Genomic DNA, 22,544 nt, shown 5'->3' on the forward strand with positions numbered 1-22,544 from the left:
GAAACAATGTGGACACAACAAAGGTTCCCCCTTGCAAGCTCATAGCCTAAGGTCAAGGAATATGAGTCATGATTGGAGGGCAGTGCCAATGCATGGTCTCCTACAAAAGAAGATCCTTCTGCAGAACAAGAATTTGATATTACAAATCATCCCTAAACTATGTTGATCATGTTGCACACAATCAGGTTAATGAGATCAGAAATGTCTGTGTGCTTATATTAGGCCCATCAGAAGGAAGCTGCAATAAAAACTCTCATCAGTCCTAAATCCTCTTCATTAAGAGGTTTTCATGTGAGTTGATTTTGTTCTTAAAGGAATAGTAAACAATTGTCTCAGAATTTTCCCTATCCAGTGGCAAATCTAATCTGATTTATTTGATGGAGCCCCTTGACTAAAATGAATTCTTCCATCTGGTGGTACAATAGACTTTACTAAGAAACAGTCTTTTTCCTGTTTTGAAATACAGTTCGGAGCTCAAAGAAAGTCTTGCTGTTCTCTTAGCTATTAGAAGACCCTTTCTGATGATTCAAGGAATAGTGGTTTTTAGTCAAGATATACTGGTTTTCTGGCCTAATGGAGAATATTCTAAGGTTTTAGAAGCTTAATTGGTGCATTTGATTTTTGAAATTTCTTTGATCTGGGTAAACTCAGCTACTACCGAGACAGGAGCATCTTGAATGCATTCTGTGTTTTCCAAAAGAGGAAAGGTCAATGTCCCTTCAATTTGCATTTGCTTTGAGGTTATTCCAGTAATCTAGTCAGTGTGGTATTAATATTAATATTTAAGAATTGCTGCCAATATGATGAAGAGGAAAGACTGTACAACTGAAGTTAGAAGCAGACAAATATGAAGAGTCTTGCAAACTTCTTCTCTTCCACAAACAAAATTACTTCTGTAGGTTCAGGTTATCTGCAGATGTAAATCTCTGCATCTGTGTGGAAAGGCAAAGTTTATGGGAGAAGCAGTGTCTTCTATCCAGCCAGGTATTGCAGTTGCAGTACTAAATCTAGATGATTGGGCACAAAAACCTTCAGCTTACAGGGAAAGGATAAAATTACATAATCACAGAATCACAGAATCTTAGGGGTTGGAAGGGACCTTGAAAGGCTATCTAGTCCAACCCCCCTGCCAAAGCAGGGTCACCTAGAGCACATCACACAGAAACGTGTCCAGGTGGGTTTTGAATGTCTCCAGTGAAGGAGACTCCACAGCCTCTCTGGGCAGCCTATTCCAGTGCTCTGTCACTCTCATAGTGAAGAAGTTTTTTCTGATGTTTATGTGGAAGCTCCTATGTTCCAGTTTGCACCCGTTGCCCTTTGTCCTATCACTAGACATCATTGAATTCATTCCATTTCATATATCACCACCTTATGTCGGGATGTGAGAACATCTAGTGACAACGAGCAGTGTCCTTTTTAATTGTGAGGAATGGTATTTGCTCTGAAGTAGCAAAGTGCAGCATGAGGAGTTCTGTGATGCAGACAGTCTGACTGGGAACCGGACTGAGAATGACGAGACTCATTTCGCTCTGTCTGCTGAATTGTCAGGAAAAGTTAAACCAACCCATCACTGTCAGTGTCAACTGATGTCAACCAAGCTGTGTACTCATGAGAGAGCATCCATTTCTTCAAAGTGGAGCCAATTACATGTCTGGGTCTTGGCTGAAATCTAAGACATGAACAGATTTAGCTAAGTGTATAGTCTCACCATCACAGTGAAGTGTGGACAACTGTAGAGCAAACAGTTAAGTATTCTTTTGCCTGGAGCTTGAAAATTAAAACAATAAATCTCTTACATTCACAGCATTTAGACAAGATTTTTTTCACATTTGAGATGTGAAAAAAAAGTCATGGCTGCAACTCCACTAAGGTTTTATCAAACAGGGTGAGAAGAAAAAACAATTTGCTATCTGCTCCTTTGTATGCTTAGGAAATGCAGAAGCAATTCTCAGAAAAAACCCCCAACCCCTACCATGTCTTTCTGGTTCGTTTATAAGGTTCCATGTCTCTGAAATGGCTCATTACAAACCAGGTCAGAGTAGGACACTGGGTGACCTCCTGAAGTTCACTTGCCAGGGATGGGAATGCTGGACTGGTCTCATGTCAGTTCAAATTCCCTTCAGAGACAAATCCTTGAGCCCCTTAATTCTTCCTCCAGGGAAGCAGGGCCTGGCAGCGTTATCTGCTTGTTTACGCTGCTGGTGTTAACTGCTTCCTCTCAACTTGCCTCTGCATTTTATCTCCTCTACAGTTCAAGTTAAATGAAATGCTGAACAGACGGTCCTAATCATAACATTTGGGCTCTTACCTTCACTAGTGACTAATCCCTCCTGGAATCCTTTCCAGCTGGAAGTCAGAATAACCCAGGCATCGTGCAAGAGGCCAGTCCTGATGACTGTTGGACAATTTGCTGCAGTGCAAGACCCTGCCCTTGCATCTTAGCTACCAGGAATTCAACCTTGTGATGTGCTGAGCATGTTTCTTTTCAGTCACCCCACTACCAATGAGATCAGACCTTTAAGAAGTCGTTGAAGCCTCAGTGGTGACCTCTTGAATTATTGATGTTGCCAGTTAATGAGGTGCGTGTGTGTGGAGGATCCTCCTTTGTTTATCAAAAGGTCTGGCACGAATACAGTAAAAGAAAACCCTGAGAAAAGACAGTAAAAAATGTAAGTCCTTGGAACAGGATCACATACATTCCACAGAGAACCCTGCCCCTGGCCTGGTTTGGTGTCTGTGCACAAGTGATCCCCCTCTGCCATAACTCTTGCCCAGAGAGTCCCTGTAGCTGGAGAAAGGCAGCAAAGATCTTCAGTGCCAGTGCAGAGGAAAAGGCCTTCCATAGGGTTTACTGTGGCTTCTGACTGAATAACCTGGTGGCTTTTAAAGCAGAGAGCACTGCATCCCATCACACCATGTCTTGATCTGGCATTCACAGAGTGCGGTTAGAGCAGTGATTAAAAGTCTTTTAGCCACAAAGCGAGTCCACTCATCTTTGACAAAAGGCACTGCTGGGGACTTCTGTCCCTAAAGAGGTCACCACAGGATACAAAATGGAGAATGAACAGGTCTTCTGCACAAGGCACACTTAACATGTTGCCATAGAAACCAGTTACTTAATTCAGGCATACATAATACTTCCAGCCCCCAGTGAATTCCAGTAATAGGTTTATTATATCACACTTCATTGGTGTCATCTGTCACACAGACACTCACATAAATGAACCAGCTTTGGATTCAAAACTCCCTTCCACTTGCTGGACCCAACAGGGGAATGGTCTCCTTTTGGGTCTGGTGGTTATAAGCAGGTCAGTGTTTGTGGAGGACCCTGCTTTGCATGCTAATGTCTTCCTTTCATGCACATTTCATCTTCGATGGAGGAGAACATTTGTTTTCATTTCCTGATATTCCAGTTTATTAAAAACGTGCTCTTAATCTCTCAGATCCTTGAGTTCATGTGCTGTCAGGATGCAGGTTGAAACATTTTGGTTGCTGTTTTCCCCAGACGATCTTTGAACTTGTAAGTCACACTAATGTCTGATGCAATATTGTGGTAATTTATATTAGCTGCTTGGAAGGCTCATTTTAGCCTCCGTAACTATCTAGTGCAGAGTTTTTAAATTGGAAAAGCAGATGGAAGGACAAGTAGGCAATAAAGTTCTTAGCTGATGCATAAGACTTCCTGCAAGCATTGCATGTAGATGCACTTACACAGGATGAACAGACCATAAAAAGGTGGGATTGGTTTTAGTTCATGATGTCATGCTGGAGGTTGGCACACTGAAACTGATGAGCACAGCAGCAACTGCTTTCCCTTCAGAATAGTTAAGAATGTTCAGCCTTAAGGGTAGGATAAAGATTAGAAGCAGAAGCAAAAAATATTAAATTGTTTTCCATTTATTATATAAATTGTATACATAATTTCTTAGTGATAGAAGTCAACAGACAAAACACAGGGTACTTAACAGGACAGTCAGGACTGAAGACATGCTAGTGGAGGATTTTCACTGAGAAGTGCTTATAATAATAGAAAGTTAGGTGTTGGTTTTGTGGTGCTTCATGTAAATCACATGATGTGTAGGTAAGTGGCAGTGAATAAATTGCTCTGCCCCCTAAACCAGAAATTATCAAGAGAACAAGTTTATAGGCAGAAGAATGAAGATGTGGGACCTACAATCTCAGATAGATTCTAGCTGCAGAGCTGCTCTGAACAGGAGTAAGAGATTTAGTAAATGCTGGAGTAAAAGAGAGCTGTGAAAGAGACATTAGGAAGTCATCTTGCATTTCAACAGGACTTGTTCCCCAATGCATGACACTTTCTGTCTCAGCTGTACCTTATCTGAGATGCAATGGAGGTTTGTGACCCTGTCAGGAGTGAAAGATAAGGGATAATCTATAAGAGACGAGGGATACACCTTAACTTACTGATACATTGTGTTCTGTTGTGACACTCTTACATTGGTCACCCAAATGTCTTTTGATTTCGTTCTAGTGTCCTAAAAGCTTCCCTTCTGCCAAATACCCTGTCATGCTCCCAGGAAAAGGCTCTTTCAGTGCTCTTGGAAGGCCACCAGAGTGTGGTGACTCAGAGACATGTATCTCAGTTTATAGAGGCATGTAAGTTCCTGCAGCTCTACCTCCTTCTCCTTTCACACCTACAGTCTCAGTTCTGGAAGCCAGTTGACCTGAAATTTTGCTTCATGATGTGTCCCATATGGGTTTTTAATCCCATACCTCCTCAGTAGTTAAAAATGGCATTTATCTCAGAGCATTCATTAACATTTAAGTGGAAACTGTTTTGATAATTTCAGAAATTTTGTCAGTTTGTGATGTGAGCTCCTCAGCCACTCAAGGCTTAGCCAGAACCAGTAATTGGACAGGTCAGCATGGAGGTGAAAAAGAAGCAGAGAACACTGTGAAAAGTAGTGGTGGGGATTCAATCAGCTTCCTTCCAAGTCAGTTGTGATTCAGTGCTTGAGGGGATGCCTTGATGACATTTGTGACATTTTTAAAGTAAGGTGTAAAATTGCAGTTCTGAGATGTGTGGGCAAAGCCCCTCTGAGACTTGTAGTAAGAGCAGCAGCATCACTCAAGCAAATCTGATTAGGTATCACTTTAAATAACTACACTGTGCCTTCCTTTATTTTCATTCACAAAAGAATCTGCTGTGTCACATTGCTGACCTAAAAACCTGATGCTTTTGCACCCTTGCCATAGTGGCATTTCATGGATTGATTAAGAGCTCTCTGTAAAGTCTGTCCAGAATTTCAGAATCCTCTTGGGTTAATATGTGCTGGAAAACAGTATTTGTCTTGTTCTCTGTTAAGTTGCTGTACAGATTCCTGTGTGCTGCTTTAAAGCTTCAGCTCTCCATCCTGTGGAGGAAATGACCTCTGTATGTATTCAATTTTCTGTAACAGCTCATGAAAGTGTTTGGGAGCTGTAAGTGTATGACTTGCAAATATACGTTTGTTCTTACTATTACTGTTGTTTTATAACATCTATAACCACAGCATAGATTGATTTATCACACACACACTCATTTTGGTGTAGTTGTTGCCTAAGTTGACAGAATCAGTTTGACACTTGTAATCACAAAGGCTTGTGTTGGATGAATGTTTTGTTATTTGATTTTCTGACATCAACTTCTCAGATTTGTTGTAGCAGCAACACATGGTCTTCATGATATTCCCCAAGGTTAAGTAAGCACAAAAGGCATCAGAGTGCAGGGCAACAGGGGATACTGTACTACAGAAGGAATAGTTGTTTTACATTTAAGGTCAAGGCTTTTGCCTCAGACCCTGTATTCTGTTCCTTACTCAACCAGAGTTGTCCTGTTTTACCACAAAGCACTTCACCTTTCTGTGCTGCTCTTTCCCCATCTGTGAAGCAGCAATAAGACCTTCGTATATGTGCTAAAGATCATTAAATGGATCTTGCAAAGTACTTCCAGATTTTTGATTGGAAGGCACACAAGAGTGGAAGACTATATTAGTTGCCCAGATTCTATACTGACGTGGCAAATCATAATCTCTCTATTGAAGACATTTGGATTTGTTTTATTTCATTGTATCATGATAACTGACCAGCAGAATTACTGCTCCAGGAACAAGACAGTTTAATAGTCAGACGATCTGCTCCAGGTTTCTAATATGCAGAGATGTTTCCCAGCCTGATGCACAAGGATGAACTCAGTCTCGCCTTACTGCTGTTTCCCTGTGTCAGGTACAGCACACTAGTTTCTTTTTTCTCAAGTGCATTTTGAAGTGCACTGCTGAAACCACTGTGTTTTTTTGAAGCCTATCTGGACCATCCACCTCACACCGAGCTTAAACTGTAGAAAAGTATTACTGCCAAAACTGCATGATCTCTTCCAGACAGGGAAACCAAGAGGATTGTGGCTTCTCTAAGAGAGAGGAGGAAGCAAAAGAACTCCAGCCTCTGTTGTGACTGTACGAATGTCTTATAATCTCCCTTCATGCCTTTATGCCATCTCTATTAAACAATGCCAATGATATTTAACGTCCTTCCCATCCAAACCATTTCAAAATCAATGAATGAGAAGGGTTATAACTAAACTAAGTATCTGATTGCTACAGTGATCAATGTTGCTCTTGTCAGAGGAATTTATCAGAGCAATTATACATTTATTTTAAAAGAAAGCCTTTTGCAGATGTTTATTCATACATCAGAATATTCATACCAAGAGAGGGCCCGTTCTCACTGCTGAATATTTGAAACCTGGCTGCTCACTTCAACTTCCTATTTCTAAATTGTTTCATTTCTGGAGCCTATGGCTTGATGCAATCAGAGAGGTCACCCCTAGCAGGAAAAGTATGTGAAACTTAGAAGGATGTATTTAAAAGTCATCCATCTTATATGGAGAAGAAGACCGTGCAGTTCATGTCATGCTAAAATAGGAAAACAGTTTGGATAAATCAATCTACAAATGTGTATTTCTCTACAGCTGCTTCGTCAGATTTCTAGTTCAGTTATTGGCATCTGTGATGTAAAACTAGGCAATGTTCATCTTATCCTCTGCAACTCTCATAAAAGAAATTTGTTAAAGTATTTCCATTCATTTTCACTGATACATAATGTCTCTTCTTTCCCTTTATTTCCTTACACAAAGCCTTTGGGGAGGTGCTACCTCCCTTGATTTATGTGCACAATATCTCTGAGCACATACTCTGGTATGCAGCCAGTCTTCAGCTCTTTGACATCAAACTTAGTTCAAAGCTCAGTTAGTGCTTACCTCTCCTCTGGTGCAGGGCACTGCATCTGAATACCTGGAAGTGCACATGGAGCCCTCCTCAATGAGATCATCCTGGAGCCCAAAAGTCGCTGTACAGTTGACAGAGAAATACTTGTAGGGCCTCCAAGTCTGCCCATAGTCCTGGGATCTTTCCAACACCATGGCAGCTGGGCGAGGTGACTTGAACACAGCAATGACATGGGTCAGGTAGAATTCTGTTTCAAAGTCCAGTCTGATTTCTTCCCTGTGTACCCCTTGGGCAGACTGCCACCAGGAGATGGGATTTGCAAAGAAATCGTCTGTCATGTCAGCAGGGAGATGGGAGTTATCAGGCTGGTTGGCATTGCATTTGGTGCAGCGAGGCTGCCCACAGCCAGGGGAGACCTGATGGAGGAGATTCTGGTCTGGGTAGAAGCAGTACAGTTCTGTACTGTTCTGGCCACACGTGGTGAGAGTGACTGGTATCCTCCCTCTTGCAAGGTTTCCCACTGGAGGGTTGCAAGAGCGGCCGTTGCAGCGGAAGGATCGTAGCCTCGTGGGCTCTGAAAGACAGACAAAAGAAACACAACTGAGTAGAATTTCTCAAAGAGTTCTCAGGCTGTAACACAGGTGACCATGCAAATGTTTGGAGTCCTCATCTGGGGGCTGATATCCAAGAGGACTCCTACGGAGGGCTAATTCATGTTTTCACACAGAGTTTGGAGGGAGTTTCTCAATAAATCTAGTCCCTGGTTTTGGTGCCTAACTCAGCAGCTGAGGTACTGAGGCTGCTTATGGTGCCTAAATTTTTGTTGAAAGTGCAGGTGTGTAGGTCAGTTGAATTTGATGTTTAACCACAGAAAGCTTGTTTTCTTTCTTTCACTCCAGTAAAGCTCTGTTTTGGAGTACTGAATCTATCCAATGCATTTCTTTTCATAAAATAAATTCATACATTTTCTTTCATCAGAAAGTGAAATCAAAGTGGACTAAACACTGCAGACAGATTAAGAAAAGAGATTATTCCTGCCCAACAAATTACAGACACTACTTACACATACGAACACATGAAGAAAGCATGTATTTCTATAATTGTGCATTACTGGCATAATTTTGAGGGGTGTTGAGTTTCTACTGCTCCTATTGAGATCAGCTGGAGTTGTTAATACTTATAAAGTGAAAATCAAATGTTTCTTTCATTTCAATACCTTAACATGAATGTAGGTGACTATATTCTGTTTGCCAAGTTTGCACAAACTGGCAAATTTTGGGTATGTTCAATGTATTTCAATGTATTTTCAATGTATATATCTACTTATTTCTAAATTAAGAAAAGATAGGGATACCTACAAAGTTTTAATGTTCTTTGGGAATCACTAGTGTCTTGTGACACTAGAGTTAAAGGTCATTCCAAAACCTTTTTACCATACTGGAGAAAACTGTTTTTTTAATGGCATACAATGTCCTCTTTGCAATTTAACAGTCTAGAAGGAGTTAAAGTCTGACCTTGTCAGGTCATAAATCCAAGCCAAGAGGTCACAAGTCAGATGACTGGGTGTAAGTCCTACAGGAAATGACCCTTCCAATGAAACATAGGATGACCATAAACCCTGGGTAGACTAGGAGCAGTTCAAAGGTCTGCTCTTAGTTCAACATTCTAGGGAAAATTTTAAAATCCTGACCCAGTTTATATTCAGTGTTTCTGCAGGCAAAATCAGTTTTAAAATCAAATTAGTTCAGATAAAAGACTCTCTAATTCAACCTTATAAAAATATTCAAATCATAAATTTAGTTGGATGGAACTGCTGTCCCTCTCTCCAAAATAAATGTTTAAGATGAAAAAACGTGTCCAGCATGCATGGTTTTGCCTCTGGGTGGCTTCTGTCCTTAATTCCTTAGTAATGTCTCTGCATAGGCCAGAAGAGAAAGGCCAGAGATGGACATTGTTTTGGAAAACACCTCATGTGTTTTGCTTCTTAGGATAAGAACACAAATCAAAGTTGCTGTGAGTTCACTGAATCCCACTGTGCAATGGTGAGTGCCATTTCAGCTTAGATACAGCATAATGTAGACTTAATCATCACATAGCAAGGAAACAGGTCATCCAAAAAGGCTCTTGACCACTTTTAGAAACAGCTGAAAGCCACATTTGAAGGAACTTGGACTTACTGTGTGTTTGTCTTACAGACATTGTTAGCAGCAGCCTCAAGGAAAGAGGGATTGTCTGGGGACATAGTAGGTTTCCTCCTGGTGCAGATTTTGTTCCACCAGTGGCTTGAATGGGCTGGCTAAGAGTTTTTTTAGTATCCCAGCAAAGTCGTAGGAGACTGGCAGAGAGTAGAGGGCAGTGCCTGAACTACGTGTCATCTAATAGTTTCTGGATGAAAGGAATGAAAGCTGTGATCCCTCAGTCCCATCACCCTCCCTGGGCCAGCACAGAGATGAATTTTAATGAGAGAAGAGGAGTTAAAGAAGTCATCTGGAGAGGAGAGAAGATGGAGATATTTGGCTCTATCATTTCTGTTCTTTGTTCCTCAGCTTCAACTGAGCAGGTGATTCTTAGCACTACTGGAGATCTTCCACCAAGTCCTCACAACATCCTGACTGCTTGATGATCATTTCAATGTATTTTCTTTCTGATTAGGAACTTCTTATTCCATCTGAGTACAGCTACAAGGAAACACCAGGAACTTCACAGATTTTATCTGGAAAATTCCTTGCAATCTCTCTGAGTGTTTTTGTCTTGAGAAAGGACTCAGGTTTCCACAAAAGTTGTTTAGACCTCCCTCCTTTTTGCAGAGCATCTGAAATTGCAGTTTTTTATCTGCTCTGTAGGGTGAATTTCACTGAGTCACACTGAATTCTTGCAATGGAGATAAATCTATCCTTGCAGGTCAGCAAAAACATAATGTGCTACAACTGCATGCCTCAAAAATGTTTTTTGCAAGTAGCATTTAGGTTTGTGTTAATGTCCAAGCACTTCGGTAGAAATTACTGGAAATAGGGAAAACAGAACAATTTCTGTGTGTAAAGTAGATTGGATATCAAGTGATCTTGCTCAGTGCTGCAGAAAGGGGTCATCTTTGCCTCCAGAGAATTGAAGTGGTACCAGCCTTACAACTGAGCTTTGAATAAGCATTAGCTCTGACCAAGAGTCAGGTTACTTAGTCTTGATTAAGAATGGGTCCATGTTACAGATGCTATTAGATTATGGATACATACACCATGTAATTGAAAGAAAGTCCATCTCTGTTGATGGATCACACCACTGAAGCTTTCATAGAAGAAACAGGATGCTGGAGTTCTATATTTAAGGAGATACACAGGAGAAGGTTTGCAGACAAGGATGTAAGAAAGTAGAAAAGGAAACATTTTTTGAAGGGAATGCTTGCTTTTTATATTTCTCATAAATGGGGTTTTAGTTTTGTATTGAGTTTTTCAGCTGTTTTTATCGGAACCTGGAAAAGGAAGAGAAACCCTGTTGTTCTCCTGAGCACAGTCACCAGGAGGTTTATCTGCTCTGCCTGCTAACGCAGCAACATCAATAAACAGTTCCTGCCTGAACTGCAGTGTCATTAGGAAAATGGGAGAAGAACAAAGTGCAAATTAGCAAAAGGGAGTTTAAGAGAAGGAGAGAGGTTGGAAAACAAAATCTGCAGTCTGTTAAAAGCTTTGCATTTAAAGAAATCAATTGGCAGAACATTGCTTGGCCACAAGGCCAGGACAGCCTGTCCATCACTCACTGATTCTGTGGTAACAAGATGAAATGTTGAATCTAGGTGGTGAGGGGGGACCACTGCAGAGGAGAAACAGCAGCCAGGCAAACAAACAATTTATCCCAACTGCCAGGAGGGCTCGTTGAATAATTTATAAACAACTAAACAGTTTGACTGTGCCTGGGCACTGCATGTTATTGAAGTTGATGAGCTTTTACTCCATGGAGGATGGCTTGGCTCCATAAATGGTATGATTGATTTATTTGTTTGTCTTCTGGTCCCTCCCTGTGTCACAAAGTGGCAGGTCAATGGCACATGCCCAGTATGTGTTATAACAATGGTGTTACCCAATGATTAGGGAATCATAAAGTTCAAGAGAGGTCATACTATCAATATTCCTGGGACACCATTTCAAACAGACACCTTTTACTTCAGAGCCTTGTAATGTGGCAGAGCACTGTAGACATTAATTAAAAGGAGGCTGAATTTCTTTTAGGGTGGTTTTTCACCCTCCCTTGGACACCTGACAGAAGAAAGGTCATATGGCAACTCAGTCAAAGCCTGCTGATGCGACTGGAAAGATGCCTAGTATTTTCTGAGCGATTTGAATTGGAATTTTCATTTCTTTTCCATATGCAAATTTAGGGTTTTGTGTGTTCAAGTCTCCTACAGTGAGACAGGAGAGCAAATTACAGCTCTGAGCAACATGTAAACCAACCTTTGGACATCTCCTGCTATACTTTTGATGGAACAGTTTCAGCATGTATGCCCAGTCTGGATGTAATTGTTCTATATCTGTTTGACTTTTTTCTTAATAATCCAAAGCTTTAAAATGTTCTTTTAATGTTCTTTTAAATGTTCTTTTAAAGCTAACCATCCTGGGGACATGAGTTGTTCCAGTTTTTCTCTAGCAAACCTAGAGCTTTACCTCTTAATGCTTATAACATCTTGGTTTGTCTGGAGCCAACATGCAATAAGTTTGGCAAATCTTCATCCATTCATGAGCAGCCCAATTTATTTCTGCATTAAAACAGCCCTCACAACTGGATCTAATGAGCCAGCCTTCATAAATAGCCCAGAGGTGAAGTTCTGAATATGCTACGAAACAAAGCTGCCTCCATGTCCTGAGGCATGGATGGAAGAATAAGATTCCACATCTGGGAAATATTCCATTGTGACCAGTTGGAGTCTGCCAGCCTGCATCCCTCCTGGAACAAGGGTGGGCTCCAACACCTACAGCTTCATTGGCAGATGAGCTGAATAACCCCAGACCAGAGGAAACTGAACCCTGCTGATAATCACATCCTGCAATTGATTTCAAGCTTGGTGCTAGAACTGGCCATTTTTTGCCCCACCACGCCCTCTTTTGGAAGGCTGCCACCAGGAGGAGAGCTGGCCCAGGCACTGCACCCTGGGGGGCTGCTCCCCTGGGGACTGCTGGGCTGGCTGGGGCTGAAGCGAGAGCCCAAGCTGTTGTCAGTGCCATTAACTGTGCCAATACACAAGAGTTTTCAAACCAGAGTTTATTTGAGGGGAATAATGCCCTGCACCTGCACCAGACTAGGGGAAGGATTACCCAAGTGGTCTAGATGATCCTTGAGGTCCCTTCCAACCTGGCATTCTGTGATTCTGTGATCTCACAATGTACAACCTAGGTGACTCCTCCAGCCTGATCACTAAGGTTTGTTTTTTTTTTTTCCCCTTGGCATTATGTGTGAGGATCTATTGTCAACCCTGTCTTCTCTGCACAGAGATGGCAGAAGGCAAAGATTGTACTCCCCACAAATACTGTACTCCATGTACACCCCACATCAATTTGTTTCATTTCTGACCAGGAGGGACCAACTAAAGGGTTGAAAAGAGAGTTTACTGTGTAGGATAATAAAGTATGTAAAAAACATACTTCCCTGTAAACCTCTCTGCTCAGGAAAAGGCTGAGACTTCCAAATAATTTTACACAGACTGTCTAAACACTGACTGGACTAACCTCAGCCTGAGCAGTACTGCCTGGCTGTGACAGGACCTGTAAGGATTCAAGGTTAATTCAAGATATTCTTATATTGCTCCTTAAAAAAATATAATTAAAAAAGAAATTAAAAATGAACAGGTAACCTTTGTGCTTCACAGGCTGATGGTTGTTGCACCCTTTTGACCAAGCAAGCAGCATTTAGTTATTTGAAGTCACCTTGAATCCTTAGCATCATCACCTTCAATATCCAATTATTTTGCTGTTATTCACTATGTCCTACAGCGTGTGGTTTGCTTCACACAGAGCACACTCCATCCCCTCAGAGTCACTTTCCAAACAGTCACCTGTGGGCTGCATTTCCTTGAAGATTTATTTTCACTTTGTGAGTTGGATGCTCAGCAAATTTCGGCTAGTTTGTAACAGGCTGCTTTTCACAACAGCATCAGCACCTTTATGAGACATCTCTGGAACCTGTCTGTGTTAACATATGTCTCTATAGGGACAGTCCTAGCCTGGGAAAGTAGTGAGTGCCCACAACCAGACACTAAGAGCACTAAGGTGCCCTGTCCTCCTTCCATGTGGCAATAGCCAGCCTTTTCCTCAGTCAGGTCACTGAGTAATATGACAGGATTGTAAATTCATAAGCTCCTCTCAGTTTTTAAGAAAACAAAACCTCTTGCAGTTATGGAGATCTGATGTCTGTGCTATCAGAAAGGTTCTAGCTGGGGAATAATCTGAGCTGAAGCCACCTGATCTGCCTGTGACTTCACTGGAGCCTGCAGGGTGGCTGAACACTTCAATCGCTCTCCGATCCCTGCAGGTAAGAGTGTTGTTCCTGTCCTGATGCTGTGAGCACACCAGTGAAATTTAAACCACTGGCAAGCTTTCCTGAACAGAAAGAGAGATCCCAAGCCAGTATCTCAAACAAAAAGTCACCAAGGATGTATTGTTGTTTTATCAATACTTATTTTTATTTTCCTGACTTGATCTGCATATTTAATCTCTTCACCTTAAATATGTATTAAACCACAGCAAGAAGAAAACAATGTAATGCTTTGCCTCCTTTCCCTTAAGGAATTTGTCTCCATCACAATCCAAGTATTTTTAGGACCCTATGTAAACATCATTACACCTGTATCGTTCCTGTATATATTTATTTGTACATCCGTATATACACACAAAACTAATCAACTTCTTCTGTCCTAAATCATTTTCCTTCTAATACTGATTTTATCTTTTACACTTCATGTGAGCTGTTAAGTCAGGGAATACACCGAATGAATGGATTGTCTTGGATAAACAGTAATTCCTACACAGCATCTCTGACTTCTAATGATGAAAAATGGAGTTAATAGAGAATGATTCAGAGTGATGCTGTACCCAAAGATGTTGTCATTTCACTCTTGCCCTGCCTAGGAAGGTAGTGTTTCACCTCAAAACAAACATCCAGCATATCTCAGTCCATCTACCTCTTTCTTCCTGTCTTAATTTTCTTTCATTCACAAAAATAATACACTATCTTCTATTAAGGATGTATGAAACTGTACATCCTCTTATAAGTCTTTGGAAGGAGACTGAGCTATGAAGCTGTATATTTCAGGGAATAAGAAGCATTTGTATACATTGACTAACCCAGATTCCTTATAAAAATCCAATCTGAAATAAAGTTGTCAAAGTACTATATTATTATTATTATTAATATTAATATTAATATTAATATCAAACAGACCCTTTTCTTTCTTTCCCTTTTCTCCTTGATAAACTTAGGATAAATTTTTTAATGAACCACAATAAGGATTTATTTTGCTTACCTGCTTCTGCATGACCAGAAAGAAAATATTCCAAGAAGAAAATCAGCATAATGCCTTTATGCTGCATGGCTGTCTGTAAAATATCTGTCCTCAGTGAAGCAAAAAAGAGCTGCTGCAGTAATCTACAGGTTTGGTGCTTGCATGGCTTTTCTGTATTTCCTTTCTTTCTTTCTTTCTGCTCACCTTCCTCTCAGTGTAGGGGTCAAAGCTGCTGCCTCATTCTTCTTCTCGTTTGGGTCCAGAGGTGGGTGGTTTGGTTGGGTTTTTTTGTTTGTTTGGGGGTTGATTTTTTAATTTTTTTTTTTTTTTTTCAGGACTCGGATGCCTTCTGGGTGTCAGCCGTACATTGCTTCCAATAAATAAATAAATAACGAGGGATTTCTGCCTCTTTCCCCCTCTCCATGCAGCGGGCCGGGGACGCTCACATCCCTGACGCAGCCCCTCGAACGCACCAGCGAGGGCTGATGCGAGGCGAGGAGCTCCCGGCGGTCCGGTCCTTTGCGGTTGTTCGGATGCTATTTCGAAACTTTCATTTCTGCTCCTCGCCTTTCGTGAAGCTTCCTTTTTGGCTTTGCCTGGATCCTTCCTGGCCACCTTCCCGACCCCCCGCCCCTCCCGCAGCCTGCGAGGTGGGCTCCGGGCCGCCCAGCCCGGCTTTGTTCGGGCTGCCCCGGTACCTTCCTTCCCTTCGCTCCCTGCAGCGCAGGGGCATAAGAAGAGCAGAGTTGGCGTTTCCTCCTTGAGAGATGATGAGAAGCAAGTGCGTTCTTGGCTCTTCCCTCTCTTTTTTTTTTTTTTTATTTTATTTTATTAATTTCGGTTTCTTTTTTTTTTTTAATTTGATTTCCCTCCTCCCTCCGCTGTCACGGCAGCCACTTCTCCCCCACCTCCAAGGGATTTGCTTCGCACAGCGAGCGCCAGGGGATAAGAGTAAATAACAAACCCAGGGCCAGCTCTCCGGTGCCGGTGCCTGGGAAATCCCTTTCTTGGCTCCGTCAGGACCGCGGATCCCGGCCGGACCGGGGAGGGGCGGGAGGGCAGGCGCGGGCAGGGGCTGTGCCCCCGGGGTGGGGGTGCCGTGCCCAGAGAGGGGTGGGGGGAAGGGGAGAGGGAAGGATCCTGCCTCCCTCCTGCCACAGCAGGGCTCAGGCCTGGGGGTGTCCTGTCCTCCCGAGGGCTGGTTTGTTATCTTCAAGTTTTGCCTCTGCCTCCCTGTCAGCCTCTAGCACATCCCTAACCGGGCAGCCGTCCTCTCTGGTCCTGTCCGGCTGCAAAGGGGATTGTTACAACATAGGAACTTCTTCCCGGTCTTTAGATGTGCCTTTTTTTTTCTTTTTTAGGGAGGAGGAGGAGGATGGGTGGGTCCCGCACCTCCTGCTCGGCCGGGCTGGTCCTCGTCGCGCTCAGATGCAGGCGTTGTTTTCCAGCCGCATCTTCTCCTCCGGGAGCCGGTGCGTGTTTGTGTGCGTGCGCGTTTATCTGTGCGCGTGTTTATGTGTGCGAGTGTGTTTGTGTGCGTCTGTGTGTGCCCTCCCGCTGCCTGCTGTCCCCTCCTGTCCCCGCTGTCCCTGCAGCACCCTCTGCCAGCCCGCCCAGCACATGACACCTGCCCTGCAGGGGGGCACTGCCCGGCCCCCCGAGGACACAGCCCCAGACCCACAAGGCAGCCCCAGGGTGCGGGAAGGAGAGGGATGGCTTCGGGGTCTGGTCGGTGTTCAAACGGGTACATGCATAATCATAATCACAGAAAGGAATTTCTCCCCAAGAAAGCTGAACTGCATAAATTAATAATTTAAGACAACACCCTCACCAGTCCCTTTTAGCAGGCTCTGCTGACCCGTGTTCATTATCGTATCTGCGAAGCTTATTCTAAAAAAGGAAAAACTAACTTAACAAAATAAACCCCAGTCATCAGTATGACAACATACTCTGCTCCTAATCTGCTGAAGTCTCTTTAAATGCAGGGTGTATGTAGTCAGTCCAAGAAATAGAGCTGTAGTAAGAATAAAGGCTTGCAAGATGATGGACACATCACAGAAACTCACTATAAACAGCAGCAGTCAACTGTCACTTAAAGAGCACTACGTATTTGCAGAGTTATCTTTTGAGGAAACAGAACTTTAAATTTTCACAGGCAGGAAAAAAAAAAAAAATCTTAGCTGTCAACAAAAGAAGTAAATTGTGCCTGATCTTGTCCAGAATGGCAGACATGAGCTGGGACAAGACAGGCAGCCAGGGGACTTGTGACTTCCCAGAGAAGCTGGGCTGTCTGCTGTGGCACCGCTGACACACCTGCCTGCCCCTGCCAGCACTGGGCATCACCCTGAAGTCGATCTGCTCAGGTAACTCCAACACAAAGCTCCCAGGGACCCAGAGAGGCTCCAGCATGCAGCAATAAGGGGGTGAATGTGCTCAGCCCTAGAAATCATTTTAACTCAGGGGGTGAGTTCTGCCTTCCCCTGCCCCCAGCCCCCACATCCTCCCCAGCTTCATTCTCTCTTCCTTTGGCTTTCACAGCAATATGATGCCATAAAGTTCTGCTTGATGTCACAGAGAGAAGCAGGTCTGATGTGATTTCAAATGTAGATGAGGTTATTCTTGTGCCCTTGTGTGTGCAGGATCAGACCTTAAGAGGGATTTGGAGAAATGTGGGTCATACGAGGAAGAATAAGGAGTTATTTATTTCTCTTTGGGGTGTTTATGTAAGGCAGGGTTATGTAGCTAGGTTCTGGGGTAGAATTTTCTGACTTCACCCTTAACTTTGTTTTGGCGTGTTTTAAATAAGAAAACCCAATTGAAAAATTTTAAAATACGAAGGAGCTTTTTCCTCTCATTTTTGTCCTTGCCTTTTGTTTGAAAACAGCTAAAATACTGTATAATTACAAAACAAATTCCTCCTGCCATAAATGACAGTTAGTATCCTTCAGAGGGTTTGACTCTGCTGTGTGCTCAGCTCTCCTGGGATGTTCTGAGTTCTTTCAACTCAAGCATCTTCAGTGGGAGCTGGGGATGTGCAGTATGTCCTAGAGCTAAAGCCAATGTGACATTAATGAGATGCTGTCATTTAATAATAGTTCTTTGCTGTCATTGCTTGTTGCTTGCTCCCATTGTAGGAAAATGCAGTATTTTTTCAGTTCCCAAGTTTAAGGCTCATTCCTAACTGAATTGTTTCTCCCAGTTAATTTCACCAGGCTTAAACTGTGGCACTTGTGAAAATTCCTTGGCCATGAGTTGTATTTCCCTGGATGTAATAAAGGTCAAGAACCTCCAGTATAGTTAAAACAACAACTCAAAAGGGAGAGCAAAGTTCATGTTGCACTCAAGTGGAGAGTCAAAGTTAAGTATACTCATTTACTCATGATGTCTGGATGGCAGATACCGGCAGACTTTCTAGCTGTTGTTGACCTTAAAATTGACTTAGAAGTGAAAGCCTTAATTCTTTGTCCCAGTTATGGCCTGTCTTCAGAAAGCCACGACCAGTGCTAATGAGTACATTTCCAGTTTCATACTAACAAAACCCATTCATGCCTGTGAGCTCAGAGGAGCTAACACATAAGGGGGGAATTTTCCTGTTATCATTGACAACCACTGTTGTCTAGGAGACAAATCGATGAGCTCTGAGGAACAGCCCATACCTAGAGGTGTCAAACAGAGAATGCCCATCTCAGTTGAACGATATGTAAGAAAAGTGACATGAATAACAATGATTCATTTGAATAACTTTCTAAACTATAGAAATGTAAATGCACAATCCTTGAGGTCTCAAGCAAGGTTCATGCAGCAGACCATGACTCTCACTAGGACATTGGGGGAATCAGATGATTTAGAAAGTGACTGCGTTTGCTCTGGTGGCTTAGCACAGCACCAGTTGACAAAGCATCAAGAGAATAAACAGCAAAACTGTGAATCATTCATTTTGGGGGAGGAGGGAAGAGCCAATGGCATGGCACAGCATGGGGAGGTGTGTCACCTGTGCTGCCTCCCCTCTCTGCTTTACTGGCCTGTTTGCAAAAGCCAGAGGACAGGCTGTCCTCTTCAGATCACCCCGCAGTGGTGGTACATCTCAATAGCCTGTCTACACTCTTCATTCCCTGTTTCTTGTACCTCTCCAGTTTGTCTCGCCTTTCCTCCTTGTATTTCTTCAGCAGCTATGACCAGCCTGAAGGAAATCTGTCGTGGCCTTCCTCTGTACCCTTTGCCTGAAAATAGGGGTCGGAGGAAAGGAATACCCCACGCGCCTGTGAGAACCCCTAATCTCACTGCTCAGGAGAAAAAGGTACCGGGGTTTTGCAGGACCTCACTGCTCTTACTTTCAGATAAATGCAGCTTGGGGCAGCAGACCTGATTACCTCAAATGCTTTTCTGAATGTGTGCCTGATCTTGGGACAACTTTATCTCCCTGGTATTTTCATTTTGGTGAATAATGGCACAAAATACTGGCAGCTCTTCTGCTTGCTTGCTTGCTTCCTTCCCCAGAGATAGGCAGATCAGTACGAGGGAGATTTGCTGCACAACAGCTTCTGACTTTAACTGGCTAAACAAGAGGCATGAGACTTCAATGCTGTCAATCCAGCATTGTTCCTTGGAGATGAAATTATGAATGCTGTTGCAAAAACATTGCATATGTATGGGAGTTAAAGTTAACCCCTCAAACACAATAAACATCAAATGTGGTTATTCAACATCATGGTGCAAGCTCTACATCTGTGTATTTGCATAAAAGATCCAAAGATAATTTATTTTAATCAGTAGTCTGAGCATCCTGGAATTTAGGCAAGTTTGTAGGGAATTGAGTTAATTATTAGTCTTTGGTTGTGTAATTCTTTTCCTGTCTTTTTGTTTGAATAATCTGCTCAAACAGTAAAGTAATCATTGCATTGCTTCATGTTAGAGATTTTTAAAAAATCATAATCAGAAAACAATGCTCAATGGGTGGAAATTCTTAGGAATTTGTGTGGCAGAGGTTAAGGTGAGTTCCTTAGTTTGAAAGTCTGTGCTTCGTGGCTTATAACATCACAACATGGCATTCTGGTCAGAGCATAGAAGTCCTTTCCCCACTAACACGTTGCACACAACTTCCCGAGTTTGTGGGAGCTGCCCACTGGCATCAGCAGCCAGATTCTTCTGAAGTCCGTTTTCACAAGCAGAGGAGGGTCTAGGCAAAAGGTAGAAAGAGGAACAGCTGTGAGATATCCAAATGAGATATGCCTTCCTGTCAGGAGCATTAGTGGCTGAGTTATCCTCTCTGTGCCTGGGACTGTGCAGACACAGGGAAGTGTGACTACTAGGTCTGCAGAAGGAGGCTGTGGTGATGGCTGGGAAGATAGAGAAGAAAGAGAGAGCTTAACTGCATGGTAGAACATTGCCAATCATCCCCATTTCATTCCTTGCCTCTGCTAACCCACTTTTCCCCAGGAGAAGTCTGTTATATCATGGAAGAGTCCATGTTGCAGGAGAGGAGATGGTATCTCTCAAAAGGATGCCAAAACTTACTCCCCAGCTGGGATGGAATGGTGATAACCAAGTCCTCACTCCTTATGTAGAAACTGGAATGGTTTTCTGTGTCCTTTCTGTGTTGCAGGGAGAAGGCAGTAGACTGATTTTCTGGTCCCAGTCTGCTGTCTAACATTCTACCCTCATCTCTCCTTCTTATCTATCACATCTGATAAGAAGTCAAGTTAGTTTGGTTTTTTATTAGACTGTTAAAGTTTTTGAAAGGTTCCTTTCTGATTTATTTTACTCTTACTTACCACCTTAAACTTTTAACAGTGTTGTAGGCTCAACTGGTACTTATTTTTTATCTGAAAAGTCAAATCTTTTTTTTGTTGCTGCTCAGAAAAGCATGCAGACAGACAACACTATATAACGTTGTCTGTCTACAAGGTGGTTTTTAAGCCTTGAGACAGGCTTCCAGATTTTGTTGGCAGTGTGTAGTGCTGAGCATATTGTGAAGCTTGTCTTTATGTATGACACTTAAATTCTAACTGAAGTAGTCAGGGGAAGCTTTGACAGAAGTGAAGTTTGTAGAATGAATCATAGAATCATAGAATGATTAAGGTTGGAAGGGACATTACAGACCATCAGGTTCGAACCTCCCTGCCAGGAGCAGGGACACCTCCCACCAGACCAGGCTGCACAAGCCTCATCCAACCTGCCCTTGAACACCTCCAGGGAGAGGGCTTTCACAGCCTCCCTAGGCAACCAATTCCAGCATCTTGCTACCCTCATGGCGAAGAAATTCTTCCTGATTTCTAACTTAAATCTACTCTTTTTCAGTTTAAAACCATTACCTCTTGCCCTATCACTGCCCTCTCTGGTGAAAAACCCCTCCCCATCTTTTCTGTAGCCCCTTCAATTATGGAAGGTGCTATAAGGTCTCCCTGGAGCCTTCTCTTCTCCAGGCTGAACAGCCCCACCTTCCTCAGCCTGTCTTCACAGAAGAGGTGCTCCAGCCCTTTGATCATCTTCGTGGCCCTTCTCTGGATCCCCTCCAACAGCTCCATGTCTTTCCTGTGCTGAGTTAATAATGCTCTGCTCATTTCCTCAGGATTTGTCCATTTCTTCATATGCCTTCATCCCAATATAAACCCTTTCTACAATAAGAAACCTTAGAACTGGCAATGTTTTATTTTCTTGGGTCTCCTTTTGTGGCTATAGAAAACCTTTAAGTGAGATTTATAAAGTTCTGTGTGTTTTGGGGCTTGCCAACTCAGAATCACAGAATGGTTTGGGTTGGAAGGAACCTTAAAGATCATCTCATTCCATCCCCTGCCATGGGTAGGGACATGAGGTATAGAATTCTTCCTCTCATACCAGCTTCAATCTTCTTGGGTAAATCAAGCCATTTCTCAGAACTGATTCTGTTTATGTTTCCTGAGTTCCCTTCCTTCAGCATTCTTTGCCTGAGGCCTGAAACAGCCACATCCTCTCTCTCCCTCCACAGCTCAGGAAACCTTAGCCTTCTGTTTCTCAGCATCTGTATCTTAATGTAAATATGCTACAAAGAAATTATCCCTAAAAATCTTACACATGGTGAGTCCCTTGCAGAACAAGGATGTTATATGCTCAGCACTCAAGAACATTCCAGGAAAGCTGGTGCAGCTTGGGAAGAAGGTGCACTTCTCAGTGCTGCTCTGAATCAGAAAAAACATGCTATTTCTTCAACCCTGCAGCAGTTGCCTTATTTTTACAGCCAAGTCATGTTACAGTCTTCCTGTTACCCCAGCACGATTATCTGTTACCTGAAGGCAGTTATCATTTGTGTTTCTGCAATAGAGCCCTTGGGGCACTAATGGACCTTAATGACCCTGATGAGCCTCACCTGAAATCTCCACCCACACCCTCTGCCCACAGATTTATGGGCTCCATTTAAGCTCAGGTTGTGTTTGTTACAGTATGTTTGTGTGCCCAGCCAGGGACCACACTGATCTGGTTTCCAGCCTGAGGGCTAACTTGCCACTATGGGCATTCTTGGTGGTTTCTGGGCTGCATCTCTCTGTTGTAGCTACCGTCAAACTTGGTCCTGACTTGTGTTCCTGGCTTGACTCAAGACCTGCACTTTGCCATGACCTGAACTCCTGATGGAACCTGGCTGCCATCCCTGGGCTGCCCTGCTCACCTCCCTCAGGTACTATGAGGCTGGACCCTGGCTGCTGAGCTGCCTGTCCTGCTGGCTGTGTCACTCTCTTTGACTCCCTAACCTTAATGGAGCAGCTGGGCATAGTTGTTTGTGGTGTCCTAGTATGGAGAGCTGAAAACCAGAGCCTGTGGAGTTTCACCTGAAGCTCTTGTTGAGCTTTCTGGAGTAGAAGCAGGAC

General features: G+C 42.9%; 2 protein-coding genes across 2 annotated transcripts in view; one reads left to right on the top strand and one right to left on the bottom strand.

Annotated features, from left to right (window-relative positions):
• Window positions 1-16,229, bottom strand: part of LOC127388441 (netrin-4-like) — a 53,288-nt gene extending 37,059 nt beyond the window's left edge. Inside the window, exons 1-2 of the mRNA XM_051627932.1 lie at window positions 14,728-16,229; window positions 7,256-7,797 (exon numbers count right to left, since the gene is read on the bottom strand). Of these exons, the coding sequence (XP_051483892.1) occupies window positions 7,256-7,797; window positions 14,728-14,794 (609 nt within the window). The 5' untranslated portion in view covers window positions 14,795-16,229. The remainder of the gene's footprint in view (window positions 1-7,255; window positions 7,798-14,727) is intronic.
• Window positions 16,230-18,734: 2,505 nt separating this feature from the next.
• The window catches only part of UROC1 (urocanate hydratase 1), a 42,818-nt gene continuing 39,008 nt past the window's right edge, over window positions 18,735-22,544 (top strand). The window contains exon 1 of the mRNA XM_051627931.1: window positions 18,735-19,003. Coding sequence (XP_051483891.1) covers window positions 18,878-19,003 — 126 coding nt within the window. The 5' untranslated portion in view covers window positions 18,735-18,877. The remainder of the gene's footprint in view (window positions 19,004-22,544) is intronic.

This window comes from Apus apus, chromosome 9, assembly GCF_020740795.1.
Source record: "Apus apus isolate bApuApu2 chromosome 9, bApuApu2.pri.cur, whole genome shotgun sequence".
Classification (NCBI taxonomy): Eukaryota; Metazoa; Chordata; class Aves; order Apodiformes; family Apodidae; genus Apus; species Apus apus.